Below are 19,332 nucleotides of genomic sequence, written 5' to 3' on the forward strand. Positions count from 1 at the left end.
TTAACGTCTGATCGACAACTTGTGTCTGATCAAAAAAATTTTCTTGCGCAGAAATATAATTCCTCGGATTTTTACTCCCTTTTTAGTTTTTTAGATTTCAACAAATAGCTAAAAAGAAATTATAATTACACAAAAAGCAGTAAAATCTGGAAAGGCCAATAAAAATATACGCACAATTTTGAGTAAAATTTCTATGTTGTTCGTCAAGGCAACCACAGTAAATTGCTTCCGTCACACAGAAAGATATTTTGAAGGTATTTGTTTTTTAACCAAAACAAGTAACATGTTCTGTATAGTCACATTTTAGTTGTTTCAAAACACGTGCTCATCATATATGTGTAACTTATAAAGACAACGGCAAATGTTGCAAACCGCGCTACAATATTTCTGTAATAGGCCTATAGGTTTAGTATTTTTGTATTGAGAATTTGTTTAACGGCAGATAAAAAGTAAAGTTTAAAACCATGGCCAAGAAAAAGTCCGGAAAAAAGAAGGGAGGAGGCAAATTAGCCAAAATGTCTGAAGAAGAGCGGATTCTTTATCTTGAACAAAAAGCTCTTGCTGAAGAAGAAATGAGGAAGAAGAAAGAAGACATGTTACTTCAGTTTTTAAAAGTGTGTAACATTAGGCTACCAGATTGGAAAAATAGTGAAAAACTTTACGATTTTTTTTGGTAATTTGCACAGAAAAAATACATTATCATATAAAAGACATTGGGTAGTCTTCCATCAATGATTGGTGATTCGCTTTTAAATTAAATGCGTTTTTGTGTTTATCGAACATTAATATGTTATGTGTCTGTATTGAAACACGAAAACATATGTTGTCTCAATGCAGGACAAACTGGCCAAGGAGGAGAAAAGCACGAAAGTTAACATGAACAAACTTAACCAACAATGGCGACAAATTATGAGGGAGGCTAAGTCAAAAGAACTTCGAAAGGTTTGAAATTAGTCTGAATACCTTAAAATATATCCACAACAATTGATACTTTTAAGAAGTGGATATTACACCAGCTATGTTGTTACACAGGACATTGAAATTCTCAGTCAGACGTTTGAACGAGTTGTTGATCGAAAAGATAGCGTCATCAAAGCTCTCGCAAAGGACACTGAGGAAGCTGAAGAGCAATACAACATGGCACTAAGAAGCCACCTTTGTAACGTTGATGACCTCATCGGTATGTATATTGTTTGATGACTTTTCTAACTTATGGTCAGCTATCTCTATATGTCTGAGCCAAGTCTCTTTATCAAATACATGGCAAAAGTGGTCAAATATTCTTTTCAAATAAGACAACAAAATGCCTTATAGGGAAATATGTTTGCCTCATATGAAAGACAACAGATTTTAACCTCAGAAATACATGTTTACAGATTTGTGGTAAAAGACAAAATAACCACCTAGAAAGTTGTTGTCAAGTGCCAAACATATTTCCTGTGACCTGAGCTTTCAACTGTTATAAATATAACTATCCATTAACATTTGTATCCCAGATCATCATCGCCTTCGACTCGACACACTTCGTGGGGAATATCATGAAGAACTGACGACAGTGAAAACAGAATTTGAGGACGAACGGCAGTTAATCAACCAATGTCACAAACGTGAGATGCAGCATCTCCAAGACGTGATGTTTGCGATGGAACAGAACCACCAAGAGAAGGAGTCAGACGGAAGGCAGGAGTTCCAGAGCATGAATGATGAAATTAAGAACAAGGTGAGAGATGGGATAGTTACATGCAATACTTATGTCACTGTGGGTTGTTCTTTTTTGAAAACTGTTCCCTGTATTTGTGGTAACACAACATTAGATTAGAATATATATAAAAAGAGACTGAAAAAGAAACACAAACTTCTTTCATGTTGTTCTTGGAGGTGTAAATATTTTGTATATACGGCAGAATTAAAATTATATTGATCCAAATAGAACAAAAACAATCTTTACCTCATCTAAATGATTGTTGATAATTAATGTTTCTACCGTAAAGGAAATTATCCCTTGTTGTTGGAAATGTTTTACACTAGTTTTTATCAAACTTGACAGTTGGAAAGTGTATTTAGGTGGGTTTGTAAAATGGTTTTGGTACAATGTTTGTTATATTTTAACACTTTAAACTGGAAAGAACTCATCTTTACATACATTTTCATGATTGTGTCTTCATGCAGAACCTAGAAGAAAAACATGCCCTCCGTATTCAACTGGAAGGTACAGTGGAATCGCTGTGGAAACAGTTTCAGTCTGCTTTGAGAAATTATAATGAAACCACAGAAGAACGCAAAATTGCATTCGAGAATCTTAAATCGAAAGATGAAAAGAGCGCCAAAGAAATTGAAACCCAGATGAGAAAGTTGCAGAGAATTCAGGTACAAAGGGTTTCACATTTTTTCAAACATTTTAACAAATAGTCTCCTTGTAACCTGCCAAACCTGGTATGAAACACATTTATGAGAATGCTTTCTAATACAAATGCACAAATGTTTTTTTCTAATTTTGGCCTATATTTCCCAGGCCCTAAAGAAACCCAAATTCTTCAAAAAGAAAACATTCTCAATAAGATTTGTTTCAAACAAAGTGTTTCTGATTAGATCAGTTTGTTTACTTAAGACAGTGACACATCAGGGCCTAGATTCTGTCCACATTGGAGATCAAGCTTTCTTAATAAGTGTTGAAATTTGAAAACTGTAAACAACATGGTGGCAGTAGGATTTAACCACCTGACCACACAGGACACGATCGGTCAACTCCGGGCCAAGATGCAGCAGAATACACGCGAGTGTGAAGAAAGAAATAAACGACTGAGAGAGGAACGCGAGCACGTCCAGAAACATTTCCAACAACTGAAAAGTGAAATGAATTGCACCAGAGAGCGAGAACGTTCCCAACTCACCGCCCTCACCTTGCAGAGCAACGCCGCAATAAAGAAGCTCAAACAGTAAGTAATTACGGTTTAAATCCAATCACAACATTATTTTTCAATTGTGTTGAGCACTTGCCTGACTTATTACCTTATATATGTTGCTCATTTGCAACATGCGAAAAATTGACTTACCATCTTTTAAATTGATGTACCAGAGCTAATTTTTGTATAATATCTTGAATTAAGTTCCACTGAATTCCTAATGTTGTTTTTTTCCTCCAGGGTTCAAGGTAAAGGAGAACTGATCCTTCGTCTGGCAGAAATGTGTCGCAAATTGGAGACAGAGGAGGAAAAAGTCCTTCCATTTTATGCATCGTCCTTATCCCAAGAAGAACAGGAAGATGTGGAGGTCAGAAAATGTTTTGGCATCAAAAACATGTTAGATACAGAAGTGTTTTATGCTACCACATGGCAAGGCACAATCGCTCCACTGTAAAGGCCCTTACTTAGCGATCAAGGTTAACTGCCATCATAGCCATGTTAGATTCACGAAAACTTATATATTCATACCTGTCACCTTTTAAACAATCTAATATAAGAAAACATTTTCACTCAATTCGGCAAGTATGCCTTGACAAAACAACTTTTATGTTTTGTGTATTTCTTATATTTTAATTCTTAAATGCAGGCGGCAGTGTTGGAGACTCCCAGTGAGCCATTGGCTGGAATCATGCATGAATACACTTCACTCGAAACTTTCTGGAAACGACATAACAAAGTGCTTCTGGACAAGTTGGCTCTTGACAAAGAGAAACAGATTCTTGGCCAGGTCAGCTACAAAATTTGTTGTTCCCTTCAAGCAATAGTGAAATACTTAAAGGATAGTAGTTTTGCTTCAATTTTTGTCCATTATTAGCCTAAAATAAAATTTGTCAGAATTAAATACTCACGCTGCACTATAGTCACTATTTCTTTATTGAGGATTTGTAGCTGTTGAGTTAATTTTGCATTGGAATGTAATTGTTATTGCATGGTTGCTTTGTTACCCTTACCTTGACCTTACATAAGGGTGGTTTGTGTCAGGAATTTGTAATTTGGCTTGTGTATGTGGCACAACATTTTCTACACTGTTTGCCACACAATACTACAGTAACCTTATAATCATCGCCCCAAATGTTTATAACCCTGTTTAACACCAGGACAACCCACTGTGTTGTACTTATTGTGGTTTTAAATTGCGTTGTTTACTGCAGGAAAATCAGCAACTCCGTCATGTGCTCAAACAATATCTGGATGGAATATCTGTGAATGATGAAATCTTATCTCAGCATAACCCCTTGTTTGTTGTCAACCACAAGACCAACGTCAAGTAAGGCCTAGTTTTTATTTATCCAATATATGGCCAAGCTCATTGAACGCCAAAGTATTAGGACAAGAAAATAGTCTGCGAACCTTAACATACAGTAAGTTTCTCTTTGACATAACCGAAGAATCATCAATTACCTCAATTAAAAAGTGTTGTAAACATTGATATACGTTGTGAGCAAACGGAAGACTTTCATTTGTATAGATATATACATTTGCCTACTTATAGGCCTCAATTCATCAATATCACTCAAAAAACAACTCAGAAATCTTGTATTAAGGCTTTGTTGTTCGTTACGCTGTCAAGAGCTTTACCTATTTTTAAAAATACACTGATAAATATGGATTTTTCTTCTTAAAAATACACACCCTAATGCTTCTGGAGATAATAATATGCACAATATTCCTCAATCCAATTTCCCGCTTGCTAAAATGTAAAAACATCAGGTTTGCGGTGCCTTTGATGGACTCGAGAGTCCATCAAGTGACTAAACTACACTTACTCCAAGATGGCACCAAGTCAGATGGCGATGGTAAACCTCAGTGGTGTGCAGTTGCTGTTTGGCTTGTCTGGTTAATTTGTTACTGTTTGAACCGAGTGGGGATTGTGATAGGTTTTGTTATGGCCAGCACGGCCGAGTGGCCACCGTATGCGGCTTGCCGCTACCCATCAATAGCTCTTGTGGTTTATTGGTGCCCATGCCATCGCTTGGTGTTTGTTTGAGATCTTACAGTTGTAGCTGCTCAATTTGTGTGTTTTATGAATTTTTGTGTTAGAAAACCTGTTATGAGTGTCGTGATGCCAACACAAATGTGTTGCCTAATTTTGGCCAAAGCAAGGATTAAATGTAAATGCCTCAAGCCTTAATGGAAGTAACCTGTGATTGGTCACATTAATAATCTTGTTTAATATTTTTAAAAACAAACCGTGTGACCCATGTTGCAGAAAGCATTGACATGTTCAGTGATGTTTAACTTATGCCACCAACAGAACTTCCAACAGCCTTTTGTTCTCAGAATTATAAGCAAAAGGATAAACAGATTATAGGGAAATCTGTTAATAGTGTTTCAGAGTTGTTTGTTATTTATTTTAAAACCCGTCCCAAGTTAAAAGCAATGTAATAATTCTCAATGTTTGTATATTTTTAGTCTTGCAGTCCCAGTATTGGATCCACGGGTGAGAAGGCAAGCGCAAACAGTCGTGGAAGCAGCTCACGTCGTCAAACACACCGTTTGAAACATCGAAAAACCTTTTCATTTGTGCAGATTTTATTGTGTGTAGTTTTTATGGATAATAAACATTGGTTGTTGTAAATAATGCTGGTATAATTTTACTATTTCCATATTTAAATGTTTTACAAATGTGAGATTACCGCGAGTGCACATGAACAACTGAAACTGTAGCTTGGTGATTTGAACCAATCATCAAACAAATATGCTGATGGCACCATTGGCTGGGCTTTTGCTTGGCCATAGTGTTTCCACCTTGTTTTCTCCAGAAGTTTGGTGCCCAACGGATGACAGTGGTTGTAGTCACCACATTGCCTGGCCATTAGGTGGACAAGATTGTTACAATAATCACTCAAAGCGGCACTGATGAGACCTAGTAGTTAAAAACAGTGGTCATCTTCATGCAGCTCTCATAATACATAATATTGGCTTCACTTCGCCTATATAAACAACTACTAGTTGGGTTAACATGAGTATTTACATCCCACTGTTAACCTCAACATCTCAAATAACCTTCTCAACACCAGAGCGTGACAACATGTATTTGAGTTATAACGATAATCACCAGTAGTGACAGTATTACAGAGTAAACATTTTGTGAAGCAAGCCAACAGCACATGCCGGATGATTTCTCCTGTGTTGTTAAAGTGGAAATTACTGATCTTTGTCCAATCATTAATTTAAACTTGTGTTCTTGTGCTTGGAGTGAAATTACAATGAGACACATTTCAGAACATTGGTTAGTTGCTATAGTAACGGAAGCACATGCAGCACGATAACACTAGAAAATAATGTTTGTCGAAAGTGCCACAGGCCTTTCCATGGTGATAGAGTACACAAGTTTCACGTTTTTTTGCGCACTCAAATACGTGGTAGCCGTGGTGATGGAACTGGACAGTTTTGTGACAAAAGTATTCACCACAAATTTTGCGACAAGAAAAAATAAATGAAAATACATCAAAGCGTTTCAATAGTGTTCCAACAAGTTAATTTATATTTACATAAATAAACACCACAAAAATCATGCCACACACACTGAAGTATGGTCAAGGAAACTTGAAATACTATAAATTCTATTCAGGTGACCTACAGTATGGTAGTTGCAAACAAACTTGAAAAAGCAACACCATTTTGGTGGACGTAAGACTTTTCCTTAAATCTATGTCAAAATTTGATTATTCAACTGTGGGAAGTAGTGTTTGTGATGTCTTTCTATAGCAAAACATTTTGAAAAACACATTTTTTCATGTTGTTCAAAGATAAATCACTGTATTCAAACATCAATTAGCTTTGGTTTGTTATTGGAAAGAGTATGTAGCCTTGTTCGCAAACAACACACACAAGTACCTGCAACATGTGACAATTGCCTAGCAACCAAACACCAATTCACTGGACAGAGCAGCAAATTTGGCAGCTGAGAAAACGACAACTATTTTAGCCAGACAAGAGTCAGCGCTTCTTCTTTACACTTTTCAGGTGAAAAGATTTTTAAATATATTGCAGAAATACTTAACGTGCTTTGAGCTACTTTTACACCATGGGGAAGGCCACAGAACTGATAGAGATATATCCGCTATTTCACAAAAGTTTTTTGGCTGCAGAAACTTTGAATCAACAAAGCATAACTTTATACATTTGGAGACCTACTTAGAAGACATACATATAGTGCAAAAACGTTTCCCATTTCCAAACTCAAGAAACTGCAAAACCAGGAGAAAGATCTTAAACATTCTTTCATTGCATGTTTTTACAATCGCAAAGTCGGTGACTAGCAGTTAAATATATTTGAATTAGTATCGGGACAAAGTGAAATATCACTGATCTGCATTGTGATGTGTGAATGCCTCCTTGTGTGATCAAACCCACTCTCCTGACTTGAAACACTTGTCAGCGACATTCCCACACTTTTACAAGTAGATCTACGCTCCCAGTGATGATGTAAGGCTTGCTTTTGTGAACATCTGAAAAATAGATTGAATCAAAACTATTCAGTTTCTTAGTCCTTACATCACTTATAGTCTCTGGTTTATTGGCACCATTGAAAAAGATTGAAAGTGATAACGCATATGTACGAAAAAGAAGCAATTCTATATTTTCAAAATATGAAATAGTTTTAATCCAGCTTGGCCAATGTACATAATCAATCAATTTACATTTATATAACGAGAGTTTCCGTTACCGATATCTCTTCATACACTTGAAACCTTACATGGTTAAGGAACCTTTTGCCTGATTTTTGCAATTCATAATTAAGTTGTTCGTCGCACATTAGCGTCACAACAAAGCATGATGCAACAATTCAATCAATATTGAAATGTTTTTTATACACCTTGGAAATCCCCAGTGCTCTTTATGTCCTAAACTTTTTAGGTTTGAAATCTTGAGGTTTAGAATCAAGTAAATGAACATAACCTAATCTTTACAATTCATGTATTATACAGAATTCTTAAGCACAGTTTTAATCCAAGCTCCAGTCTTCAAATTCAGACAATTTTAAGGGGGGTTATGCGTAATTTTTTTTCTGTCTGTGGTATTGTCGCACTAATTTACTACAGCAAATAGTTTTACAAATTTAATGCAGCTAACTATGACAGAATACAAACATGTAGTCTAACATAATGTAAAATGTACTGCTACATAATAGAGATAGTTACCAGTACACATACTGTGCACGAAGAAACAACATTGAGTACTGATGATGAACCCTGTATGAGCTTATCGTTTACCAGCATTATGATGAACAGCATTTTAGCTTTGGCTTTTTTATTTAGACTATTTAACTCCAGATACTTTGCACCCAAGAAACAACATGTTCTCCTAAAAAAAACCTCGTGCCCCAAATAAACTAGGTTTAAATCATAAAAACCAAACAAAACGTCACTAACCGAGAGCGGAGACAAAATGCTCATGAGCCGCGAGAGTTTTGTGACATCGTCTGTTCTTAATATCCCAAACTCTCAGCGTCTTGTCATCGGATGCTGAAAGCAGAAACTTTCCTCGAGGATGGAACACTGCTCCTCGCACCCAGTTGTCGTGCCCAATCAGTGTGAACATACACTGGCTCGTGGAAACGTCCCAGATTCGAAGAGTTTTGTCGCGAGAACCAGAGACGAGAAATGGACCAACTTTCTCACCCTTCCTCACCTGAGAATACAAAAATTATTCAATGCAAATTTTCACTTTGACTTCATTGTCGAAAACACACAAAATGCTAAAAATGTTTACTTAAAAATATAATGACAGTGCCTCTTTCAATAATTACTTCAACATTATGGCATTTTTATGCTCTCTTTGTTATAGTTCTGTTTTTTGATGAAACACAGGATTACCAACCTCAACTCCAGCAGCAGCACAGATGTTAGCATGTGCAGACTCCGGTGCCCACGAAATACATTCAACAACATGGTCATGATCTCGAAGTTCGAACTTACATTCCGAAGATGCCGTCACCCAAATTCTGACCTGTTGCAAAAAATTTATCAGAACTAAGAAAGGAATGTAGTTTATATTTTAGGGTGTTTCCCCCTTATATTTTGGTCTTAGGAGTTTTAACATTGTACGTAAGATCAGTGTGACTACATTTAACATAAGTAGAAATAAAACATGATATTACCGTTTGATCATTGGAGCATGAAGCAAGCAGAGATCCATCCCTGTTCGGTCGAACCATTCGCACCCATTCTTTATGACCCACAAAAGTTCGAATGCAATAACTGTAAAAAAATGATTTTCATACAAAGACCAACTTGTGCTGTAGTCAAAGTATTTTTTGTCTATATTTTTACTACAGGGCAGTTTACATCCACAGATCCAACTCATAATAAAAGCAGCAAGCAAGCTACCTACCCAGTAGCAAGTTCCCATAGTTTGATTGTTTTGTCTCTGCTTGCCGACACAATATGATCGTTGTCTGGCATGAAACACACTGACGATACGTTGTGATCGTGACCTGCAAAATATGAAACATACCTGATGAGGTATTGGAAAAAATTGCACATTTTTTCAAACTTTTTCAGTTAAATTTAGATTAAATTCAAATTTATTCAGAAGTCAACTATTTAATAATAAGTATAACAGATAAACACTGTTACATAGCAACTTTGTTCAAAAGAAAAACGATGTTGAGTACAGTACTTAACATATGACACCAATTGTCATGCTATTATATGAGGTAATGAGCCTTGTAATATGTGGGATATATTTTATACCTGTCAGTGTCTTTGTGCATTCATAACCGTCAAAGTCCCAAATTTTTATGCTCAAGTCAGCAGAACACGAAGCTAAAAACACAAAACAAAAGATTTGAATTTTTACCAAATGAATGAAAGGATTTTGGACAGACAAGCTGACACCCAACTCAATGCAGGAAATGTAAAGACTGTTTTGTTTCTATGCAGAAATATTACCATGCATTCGCATAGCAAGACAAGATCGTCCCACTATGCAGGGCCTTTATATTTGACGATCTCAACTCTTGTATTTTGATAATAATGTTCACAGGCTTCTGTGAATCTTGTTTTGTTTCTAGTTGGAAAAGTTATTAAGTTTACCGAGTATCTTTCCTGACGAATCAAATGAAATATCCTGTACAGAATCTGTGTGGCCTTTGAGGGTTCTTTCAAAGTCTCCTGTTTCATAATCCCAAACCTAAAAACAAAAAAAAACACAAAACTGATCACACAAATTTGCCTTCAATCTCGAATAATGAAATTTATACACAATCTATAAATAACATGTTGCCAATACTTCTTTTACAAAAATTGGAGCATTTTTATTTTTGCGTGTTTTAAACACACTTCTGTATGTTATTGAGGACAAAAAAATACAATTAGTATCAATGGAACAAATCAAACAAATGATTTTTTTCACGCCCTTCTTTTGTGATAGCAACCATTGTGCGACAGGTATTCCATATATCTCATACAACAAGTGGGAGGGAGAGACAACCTGTGCTCCCTCACTTAAAACCCTAAAATACTCATGAATTTTTTATTGGTGGGAGGAACGACCATCGACAAAATGCTGTCACATGTTCAGCCTCTCATAGCAAAACACTACAGGCAAGAGTATTCCACACACTTCAAATGGAAAATATGAATAAACTGACAAATGCTGATTGGTGTACGATCCCTACCACTGTATCTTGATTGTGGATGGATTGATCAACATTAATCCTACTGACAGAATTGATTCAATGTAATAAAATACTTAAGTAGGCTAAATATGACAGGTCCTTTCAGTAATCTATCAAACAGAGGTGGGTTCCGACTGTTTTTAAAAGCATATCAGAATGGTTCATCAATTTCCTGTTATGTTACACATATTTTCTTTGTTAAACACCAACACTAAGCGTTTATGATAAAATCAGCACTATAATTATATTGCACTTAAGTGTGTAGAGTAAAACTGCATTAAGTATTGCAGCATTTCCGTGAAGCTAATGTGGATAAACCATTACAAAAACATTAGTATGTGATATTTAATTTTTTGATGTGCAACAATGTGCGAGACTTGGGTGCAAGGTACATAGCCAGTCAAACTTATAAAAATCATACATGACATTTTCTTCACTTTTACCTTAATGGTGGAATCTTCAGCAGCAGATATGACAATACTGTACACTGGGTGGAATAATACTCTTGTAATAGGACTTCTGTGGCCACTCAGTGAACATCGTTCCGGAGGGCGTGGGATCCAATCTGCCGGGTCTTTCCGAGAGTTAGTTACCCCATCTCTCGTCTCCTTCTGCAGCTCATTCAGTTTCGTTTCCAAATCCATGACCTTTGCATCGAAGTAAAATTAGCAATTGCAGTTCGTTCTACAACTCAGTGGTTTCTAAGTTTTACCAATAAACTATAAAATAGTTTTGGTTTGATCTTAACAACATTTGTCCAGATGTATCTAAATTTCTAACAATTCTCTGAGATTTAGCATACATCTTACCTCTAACACTTTTCTGTATATACATTTTTATGCTTATTTGGATTTTTGAAAGGTTTTGCAATTAAATTTAAGAATCAATTATGACATATACCTTCCGTTGTAGTCTGACAACAGATGTCCATTTCTTCTCCATAAGTCCTTCATATTTTTTGTCCGTTTGCTCAGTCTGCAAAACAATGCAATCAGTTTTGAAGTTCCAACTATACGATCAATAATTACTTGCAAATTTTAATGCCCAGTAGGTTATTAAAACAAACTTACAACGTCTGCTTCTTCTCTAAAAGCTTCTAATGATTTAGTGTAGCCATTTGACTTCAAGTACTCCAGTATGGCAGAGTTTCTGAACAAAAAATATGTGTAAATGAACAATACAGACACATGCTACAAAAAACTTACAATTCATCTCTTTGCCTTGACGAGAGGACCATATTTCCTTCCCCTCTTCAAACCATTACACAGGAAAACTTCCTAAAAGCAGAATCTCAGCAAGGTACCTTTGCCCAATTCTTTGCAAACAAAAAAATATATTTAACATACATTATTTCATTGCGGTAGTTCAAAGAAACATGAGTTAAACTTTAAATAAATGAAAAGAATACTTGACAAAAGGTTTTGCATCATCTTAATTTAGATTATTACCGAAAATAAATAAAAGCTTTTGTTTTTTAATGACTGCACAAAAGCAAAATCCATAGGATAATCACAAAGACAACATTAATTTGCATACGCGCTTTTTAATTGAAAAAATAACAAAACACATAATCGTTTAGTAACAATTACTTTTGAAATGCGCACATTGAAGAAATAGACAAATTTCGCCAACACATCAAACTCAAAGTTTTCTTTGGTGGGTCTTTACATCAACTCTGCCACATGATGGCGAAAAAGAGTCTAAGCAAATAAAAGAATTAACGGTTCTTTTGTAAAATTTTTATGTCAATCCAAATCTTATGATAAGGTAATAATCAAACAGTAGATAAAAATAAAACAATAGCAGTTCAATAGTGCAAAATTATCTTTTTAAACAGTATTATATGCTTGTGCAAAGTTATTATTTTTATTTTTAGGTTTGCCGAAGACGTCCGGGTTTTCCTTATATGTCTGAAGTTTTGTTGTTAAAGTTTGCGACCAGGGGAAACGGTAAAAAGTGTCTGAATGTCCGGAACTTTTTATATGGGACCTCTAATAGCCATTCTGTGGTTGCGACCCCTACAAAAACGACATTAGAGACTGCCACGTCTAAAAAAAGGTCATTGTTAAGGATATCCTGGGCTCGAATCCTGATCAGGTTTACTTCTTGGTATATGGGTCGGACGCTTGACCAATGCTGCCAATCACCCGACCAAAAATGGTAACCCTAACGCCTAAAGACACGACTACGCTGGTAGGTTATTCGCATAATATTTTGACGCATGGTGGCGATACAGAGCCTTTACGTTTCAAATGAAGCAATTTGATCCAAACAGAATGGATTGTTATATTCACGCTAAAATACGCTTGATAAGCGTGCAAACACAAACGAAAATCAAGACTTATAGTAGACAATATTACGCACATATCTGAACAAATTATTATATATGCGCAAGCTTAGTTTAAAATAACAGAATACGTTTTTTTAAGGACCCGTTTCACAAAATGTTTCACAAAAACGGCGCTAATATGTTAAAACGTGTTTGAGGCCCGGTTAAGAGCTATTATTGTTATTAAAAGTTTCTTACACCAATAATTAATGTGTCGTACAAAACGGCACTTTGTAAGAACAAAAAAATGTGCAAGCAAATCAATAATAACATGTGTCAAGGTGATTGGACATAACAGTCGGACAAGACCTAATTATCTGGGAACGCAAGAAAGGCTGACGACGTACTTGCCGTCTGCTCATTCCAAGGTATTCAATGTATCAGATTGGTCACAATGGCGGACGGTTGCTTTCAAGTCGTTCGTATTCTGATGTTTATATTCAACTTCCTGTTTTCGGTGAGTAGGAACCAGGTGTTATAAACAGAGCTGAAAGTAAACCGGAAAGTTAAAGGAATTCTTGCCCGTACGCTGTTCCGGTAACAATTAATCGGCTGGTGTGATATTTAATCTTTGATAATCTTTGATATTTAATAATTGTAATCGTAATGAAGCTTTGCCGAATTCGCAGTCACAACATATTTTTTACGCAAAACGTTTTTTCTCTTAACATTGCTACATGATATTAATTTGTTACGTATACTTACCATTTTATGAATAAAGATGATTTTAGGATGTAGGAAAGAATCTTACTAGTAATTGACAAAGATAGGCCACAAAAGATCAGTGCAAGTTTCTTTAAAGGACAATAGACTGCAAGCTTCTTAACAGCTAAGGACAATAGACTGTCAGCGAATTCAATGTTAGACGGCTCAGTTCAAGGCTGGGAACAGACATATAACTATAAAATACCTATGAAAGAAATATTAAATCGCCCACAAAACTTGTTGTCGAGTGAGATGCTGGTTCGGCGGCATTTTGAAAGTAGGCTACTTGAATCTTTTAAATTGTTGAGTGGAGAAAAGCTGAGTTGTATTGCCTTATATGGTCTTTCCACCGAAAACAATGAAAATTAGTGCAAATGTTTTCTGTTTTTTTGTGTTTTGCGGAATAAACTGAGCTAAAACTTAAACTACCCGGTTAAAATGCTTGTTCTGTTGACATTCTTCACGTGTTCAGATCAGTGGCGGAACCTTACTCGGAGTCGGGATATGGATTATGGTGGACGGATCAAGTTTCCAACAAATTCTCGCCGTTTCAAATTCAGCAATATTCTCTGGGGTTTGGATTCTTCTTTTCGTTGGCGGACTCCTTTTCTTCGTGGGAGTTTTAGGGTGCTGCGGGGCATTGAATGATAGCAAATGTCTCATATTAACGGTAAGTAAAGGATATTTACTAGATTGCCATAAAATTACAGACCTGCACATATGGTCTATATGATTGACTATGAGCAGTTAATAATCTAATTAGTAAAAATTGGATTACACAACGGTTGTTGTATTGGTTTAAATTTTGTCTCCTGAAGTTTTTTTTTACTTGTTTTAACTTATTATAGCAGGTAAAACACGTATACTTATTTTTTTCAGTTCTTTTTTGTTGTTTTTGGAGTCCTACTTGTTGAAATAACATCTGGAATTTTAGCTCTGCTATACTTTCCGAAGGTATCGTAACAGTTCCTAAACGATATCGCATTATGGATGGACATTACCTACTATTGCGCAATGAGCATGAAACCCGCCAAATTTATTCAATTTCTCCATTAATTAAGACTAATTGTTCCCAAAACAGCATAGATAGCAATAAACGTTGGATTTTGTAGCGATAGTGTTGTAACTGCATATATTACACGGTGAATTGCTGCTCCATAACCCAGAAAAAGTCTCACCGGATGGTAGACGAAACGTACGTTTAAAATCGTTCTTTTAAAATTAGACCTCATGATTGCCGTCACTGTATAGGAAAAAGGCCCTGGCCAGCACATTGTTTGGTCATTCCTCTTGTTGTTACGTATATTGATTTATCAGCAATCTTCCAGATAGAAGAATTCATGAAAGAATCGATGATGAAGAGATATGGAAACTTAAACGAAAATCGAATGACGACAGATAATTGGGACACCCTGCAATCAGTAGTAAGCACATAGATAACACTATAAGTTTGTTGTAACTTAATGCAAAGCAACAAACCAATTTCTATTCGTCAATTGACTACCTATGTGTTTCCTTGTGAAGAACAAAGCAATTAATTGGCGAAATTTTTTTATAGTTTCATTATCTAAAGAAAACGCAAGTACATTAATACATTATGAGCTGTTATAATGAAATTAAAATGGTTCCATTTTATTTTGAGCGCCAAACGCAAACAAGCACACTTAAAATACGAGGAAAAAGCGAAAACAGGAACACTGCACGCTTCGGTGCACACTGTTAGTGGCCAAATTAATTAGCCTAATAAAAAAAAACACCAAATAAACAAGGATTTCGTCATCTCTTGCTTGGGAAGTATACAACCTTGTTGAATTTGACTAGATTTAATCAGACAATGTTCTTTAAAACCATTGAACAATTTGTTATCCTTGCAGTGGGAATGCTGTGGCATTAACGGACCAGAAGATTGGAGAAAAACGTATTGGATTAACCAACGTAACTTTAACTACACCGGTTGGGATTTAGCGCCACCTTACGTCAATACAAGCTACTCAAATGTGTCGTCAGAGAGCAATAGAGATTACGAAATACCTGCACCTCAAATTGGATTGCTTCCTGAAAATCCAAAATGGATTCCCGTGCTGGATGGACAGAAAATACCGACGTCTTGTTGCAAGCGGAAGTCGGTAAAACATCTACAATTATAAATTTTTTTATTTATGATACAGTAATTTGTGATTTGATCACATACTAACGACTCTGACATTATCAGTTGCACAGGAGAAATGGTTGAGTTCTTTGTTGCGAATCGGTAAAATTACTCTGTACGCGGTTTAGTGAAAATACTTTAATCCTTTGGTTTTTCATGTTGTCGTTGATTTTTTCTGACATTTCTCCGTTTCCCCTGACCCTTAGGGTGGCTGGAGGTAAATTAAGGATTTCTTGTCCTGTAACCAGGTTCACCCGCTGTATCACAAAAAATACAAAACTATATCGATTTAGCAATCTGATTTATAGAAAATAAACTGACAAACTTTCTAATTTTGGCGTCTTGTTGACGACAGAATTTCTTTGTGAATCTAACTTTGTCGTCTTGTTGTTGATTTTCAGTTGATCGAGGCAACAGACAACTTATTGAACGTCACTTATTGTTTGATGTGGAATCCCAAATCACCTGGAATGTACAAAGAATATCTGCATACAAACGTAAGCGTTGGTCAAAAAATGTCGTTTGTGAGCAAAGTAAATCAACATGAAGTGTTAGATTAGGATTTGGATTGCCGAAAGCCAGTGTAAATTTTTTGTTTAGAAATAAATCAGAAATGTTTTTCGTTGTTGGGAAACACTTTTGCTGTGTGTTAAGTGACTACGACGCAGTTATGTGAAATATTTAATCAGACAAGCTGACGGTTCCTTCCTCCCTCAAAATAATTTTGCATCGTTTATGTTTGTTTTTAAATAAATTAGTTTCCAAATTTAGGTGTTTTGTTAAAGCAACAAGTTTCTGATTGATTACAGCATACATTTGCTGCTTCATTAATTTACGCAACACTCACATAAATTTGATGACGCAGAGAAGCAGTCAATACTTTACAGAAGGCCAGATTCTCTTAAATTGCAATTCAAAAGCAAATATTTAAAACCCAACCCCCAAAAATAATAATAATAATAATAATAATAATATTATTACATTCAAAATGCAATGCAACAATAGCTTTCAGTATATTTTTTGATTTGAATACAAAAAAAGTAATTTAACAATGAATTTTTTGTCACGTCTTAATTAGGGCTGCAAAAGAAAAGTTGGAATTTACTTCTGGTTGGTCGGAATCATAATCGTGTGTGTCTTCATCGTCGAGGTGAGAAAGAAAAGTTTGTGATGCAAACGTTTGAAAGTAAACATTTCATACCTGAAGTAAAAACTTAATTCGAAATTATTTGGAAAGTAAATATTTCATCTAAAGGCATCTTATTTGTCCAGATGTTCGGATTGGTGCTGTCTTGTTGTCTGTACAAAGGCATTGGAGACGGCCAGTGACGTAACAAGAATAAATTCTCATTCTTGTGTTTGGAATTCTTATTGATTTTAATATTTTTTTGTATTCGTTGTACGGCGCTATAGGTCCTTTGCTTTTATTTCTGTTTTGCTCTAAAAAAAAACATCTTCCTATCAATGGAAATCAAACATCAACTTTAAGTAATTCGGTCGAGGACGCTATGCAAAATTCAAAAATTACTATGAAAACTAACCTTGATATATGTTCATATTTTAATTTTTTTTGTAGTTGTGGTTGATAATAAATTTTATTACAATATTTTTTCCGATATCATAAATTTGGGTGGTCATTTTCGGTCAGCCGAAACTGCTTCCAGTCACACCACGAGGAGGTACACAGATGACTTGTTTGAGCCAAATAGGCCAGAGACCAACCTGAAAAATACCTAAAACATATGTTAAACATTAGTTACATTAATAAGCCTATACTTAGCCTATACTTAAATGTAGCAGATCTGGCCGTTGATTGTGCATTGTTTTAATACAAGCGACATCAATTTATGAAGTGAGAAATATATTTCTTTAAGCTGTAGACAGATGGCCACTGTTTCGATCTAAAAGGTCTCATCAGTGCAGCTGGTGTGACTATCAGACGACTTTGCTGACCAAACGGCCAAGCAAAGACTTCCACTTTGTGTAGGAATATATTTGTTTGAAACAAAATGCTGTGGATAAATGCCAGCTAGATTATTCAAAAATATCGGAAAAAACAACTTCGCCTGCATATTCATCATCGGTTTCTGCAAATTAAACGAATACATTTGTGTTTTGTACAAAAATAGATCAGTTACAGAAGCCACGATCTACCTTTGCCAGGAAGCTACAGACATTTAGCATTAGATTGTCGTATGTGTTGAAAATATTCTTATGGTTTCGATGTGAGAAGAGACGCAAAGAACGCTTTAATACATGAATAGTTTTCCTTCAAAAATTTGCAAAAAAATGCCGTTTCACAAAAACATCAACAATACATGACATTATATTAAGGCGCTACGTGGCGCTATTGTATCATTTCATTTTTTTAACCTCACGGTATGTATGCTACATTTAGTCGACAATATAACAACCTTTTTTCGTTTGTTGCGTGACTTCCTATATATGCTCGTTGCAGTAAGCGTATTGTCATACGTTAAGCCTGATATAGAGTTTGTCCTATCGAGTGGCAGATGTTGTTTAGTTGTTTCAAAGGTTATTGGAGGTATTTGATACAACAGTATGAATTAAATAGTGTTGAGGAATAAAAAAATAGCTTTGTTTTAGTTTATTGTTATTGCTCAATTGTGGAACCGGTTTATTACAGCAGACGTGCATTTCCTTATGTGTTTGGTAGCCGACCTGTCTGCTACATTTGTATTTATTGCGTGAAAATGTATTTGTAAATAAAACTCGAAATTAAAAGCAAGCTTGTTGGGGAAAAAATAAGATACAATTCTGTTGCGAAAGCAGAATTTTCACAAAGATGAAGTTTCCAGTTGTTGTCCTGCCGTTTGACCGGTTCCGTGACGTCACCAATGCACGTCACATTGCAGTGATGTCATTTCTGCTTGTGTTGTTCACGTGTACTTATCAATTAGACCCCTCTGACTATTGTGGTTGTTGGTGAATGCACAACATTTGTGAATTGATATGGTGGCTTTATTTCCAACACTCTACGATGAGATAAAATGTCGTCGAGAGTGATGGTTCCGTCGAAAACGCGATTTTAAAATAAAAAAATGCGAGGTAATAGAAGGAGGGTTGAGTGGAGAAATGACGAAAACACGTGAGATGTTCCTTTCACGTCATCAACATTCCAGTTATATTTTCAACGCAACGAGACAGAAGCCACACGATTTAGTACAATTACTGAATGAATACACAGTGAATTGCGACAAAGGATTCAGTTTGAAGCCTGAGGTTGGTTTGGGACAAGAGGTGTGATATGCAAGGAGCGGTACAGTGTTTGTGTTTGTCACCTACTGCAGTTGCTTATTGTTAAGAACAGTGGTTTTATGCTTTCTTGAACTGGTGACTCATTCATAATCCGCGTAATACGATAATTCGTTGTTTATCACTGCAACAGCAAGAAGGTTACGCAGTTTATTATAGAAAGAAAATAACTCCAAAGCCCACAAGTAAGCGTGCGGCGCCCCAGAAATACATAAACGCGCACCATTTGGGCTTCTGGTTAAAAAAATCTAATAATTTATGAAATGATTTAAGGTGATTTGCA

General features: G+C 35.7%; 3 protein-coding genes across 4 annotated transcripts; 2 read left to right on the forward strand and 1 right to left on the reverse strand.

The window, feature by feature from the left end:
- Positions 1-400: 400 nt before the first annotated feature.
- LOC145888758 (dynein regulatory complex subunit 2-like) lies at positions 401-5,528 on the forward strand. Of its 2 annotated transcripts, XM_082979592.1 has the most exons (11): positions 401-614; positions 838-942; positions 1,033-1,180; positions 1,497-1,720; positions 2,170-2,367; positions 2,731-2,936; positions 3,144-3,270; positions 3,550-3,690; positions 4,115-4,230; positions 4,674-4,759; positions 5,376-5,528. In XM_082979592.1, exons 1-11 carry the CDS (start codon positions 465-467, stop codon positions 5,405-5,407), a joined length of 1,533 nt encoding a protein of 510 aa, XP_082835718.1. In that variant the 5' UTR covers positions 401-464; the 3' UTR covers positions 5,408-5,528. The 2 variants fall into 2 exon arrangements, with proteins under 2 accessions (XP_082835718.1, XP_082835719.1); XM_082979593.1 differs by lacking the exon at positions 4,674-4,759 and having other exon boundaries at positions 5,376-5,527.
- A 462-nt stretch (positions 5,529-5,990) lies between these two features.
- Positions 5,991-11,908, reverse strand: LOC145888341 (lissencephaly-1 homolog A-like). The gene is made up of 11 exons (XM_082979071.1): positions 11,796-11,908; positions 11,661-11,739; positions 11,491-11,565; positions 11,034-11,237; positions 10,007-10,103; positions 9,665-9,736; positions 9,303-9,405; positions 9,070-9,169; positions 8,790-8,918; positions 8,342-8,600; positions 5,991-7,417 (listed from the first exon to the last, which is right to left on the reverse strand). The coding sequence occupies exons 1-11, from the start codon at positions 11,825-11,827 to the stop codon at positions 7,344-7,346; spliced, it is 1,224 nt and encodes a 407-aa protein (XP_082835197.1). The 5' UTR covers positions 11,828-11,908; the 3' UTR covers positions 5,991-7,343.
- A 1,405-nt stretch (positions 11,909-13,313) lies between these two features.
- Positions 13,314-17,102, forward strand: LOC145889079 (tetraspanin-18-like). The gene is made up of 8 exons (XM_082979962.1): positions 13,314-13,376; positions 14,097-14,294; positions 14,504-14,578; positions 14,953-15,048; positions 15,499-15,750; positions 16,175-16,270; positions 16,852-16,923; positions 17,046-17,102. Exons 1-8 carry the CDS (start codon positions 13,314-13,316, stop codon positions 17,100-17,102), a joined length of 909 nt encoding a protein of 302 aa, XP_082836088.1.
- Positions 17,103-19,332: the final 2,230 nt, after the last annotated feature.

The sequence above is a fragment of the Ascidia mentula genome, chromosome 2 (assembly GCF_947561715.1).
Source record: "Ascidia mentula chromosome 2, kaAscMent1.1, whole genome shotgun sequence".
NCBI classification, from domain to species: Eukaryota; Metazoa; Chordata; class Ascidiacea; order Phlebobranchia; family Ascidiidae; genus Ascidia; species Ascidia mentula.

What these genes read in the sequence shown, in the direction of transcription:
- LOC145888341 (XM_082979071.1), bottom strand. Translation starts at nt 11,827, where the DNA reads ATGGTCCTCTCGTCAAGGCAAAGAGATGAATT. An exon ending in TTCGTCAGGAAAGATACTCG is followed by an intron (nt 9,737 to 10,006) that starts GTAAACTTAATA and finishes TTGTGTTTTTAG; the next exon opens with CTTCGTGTTCTGCTGACTTG. An exon ending in CATGCTCCAATGATCAAACG is followed by an intron (nt 8,919 to 9,069) that starts GTAATATCATGT and finishes TTTTTGCAACAG; the next exon opens with GTCAGAATTTGGGTGACGGC.
- LOC145889079 (XM_082979962.1), top strand. Translation starts at nt 13,314, where the DNA reads ATGGCGGACGGTTGCTTTCAAGTCGTTCGTATTCTGATGTTTATATTC. An exon ending in CTTGTTGCAAGCGGAAGTCG is followed by an intron (nt 15,751 to 16,174) that starts GTAAAACATCTA and finishes GTTGATTTTCAG; the next exon opens with TTGATCGAGGCAACAGACAA. An exon ending in AAGAATATCTGCATACAAAC is followed by an intron (nt 16,271 to 16,851) that starts GTAAGCGTTGGT and finishes CGTCTTAATTAG; the next exon opens with GGCTGCAAAAGAAAAGTTGG.
- LOC145888758 (XM_082979592.1), top strand. Translation starts at nt 465, where the DNA reads ATGGCCAAGAAAAAGTCCGGAAAAAAGAAGGGAGGAGGCAAATTAGCC. An exon ending in GCAATAAAGAAGCTCAAACA is followed by an intron (nt 2,937 to 3,143) that starts GTAAGTAATTAC and finishes TTTTTCCTCCAG; the next exon opens with GGTTCAAGGTAAAGGAGAAC. An exon ending in CACCAAGTCAGATGGCGATG is followed by an intron (nt 4,760 to 5,375) that starts GTAAACCTCAGT and finishes GTATATTTTTAG; the next exon opens with TCTTGCAGTCCCAGTATTGG.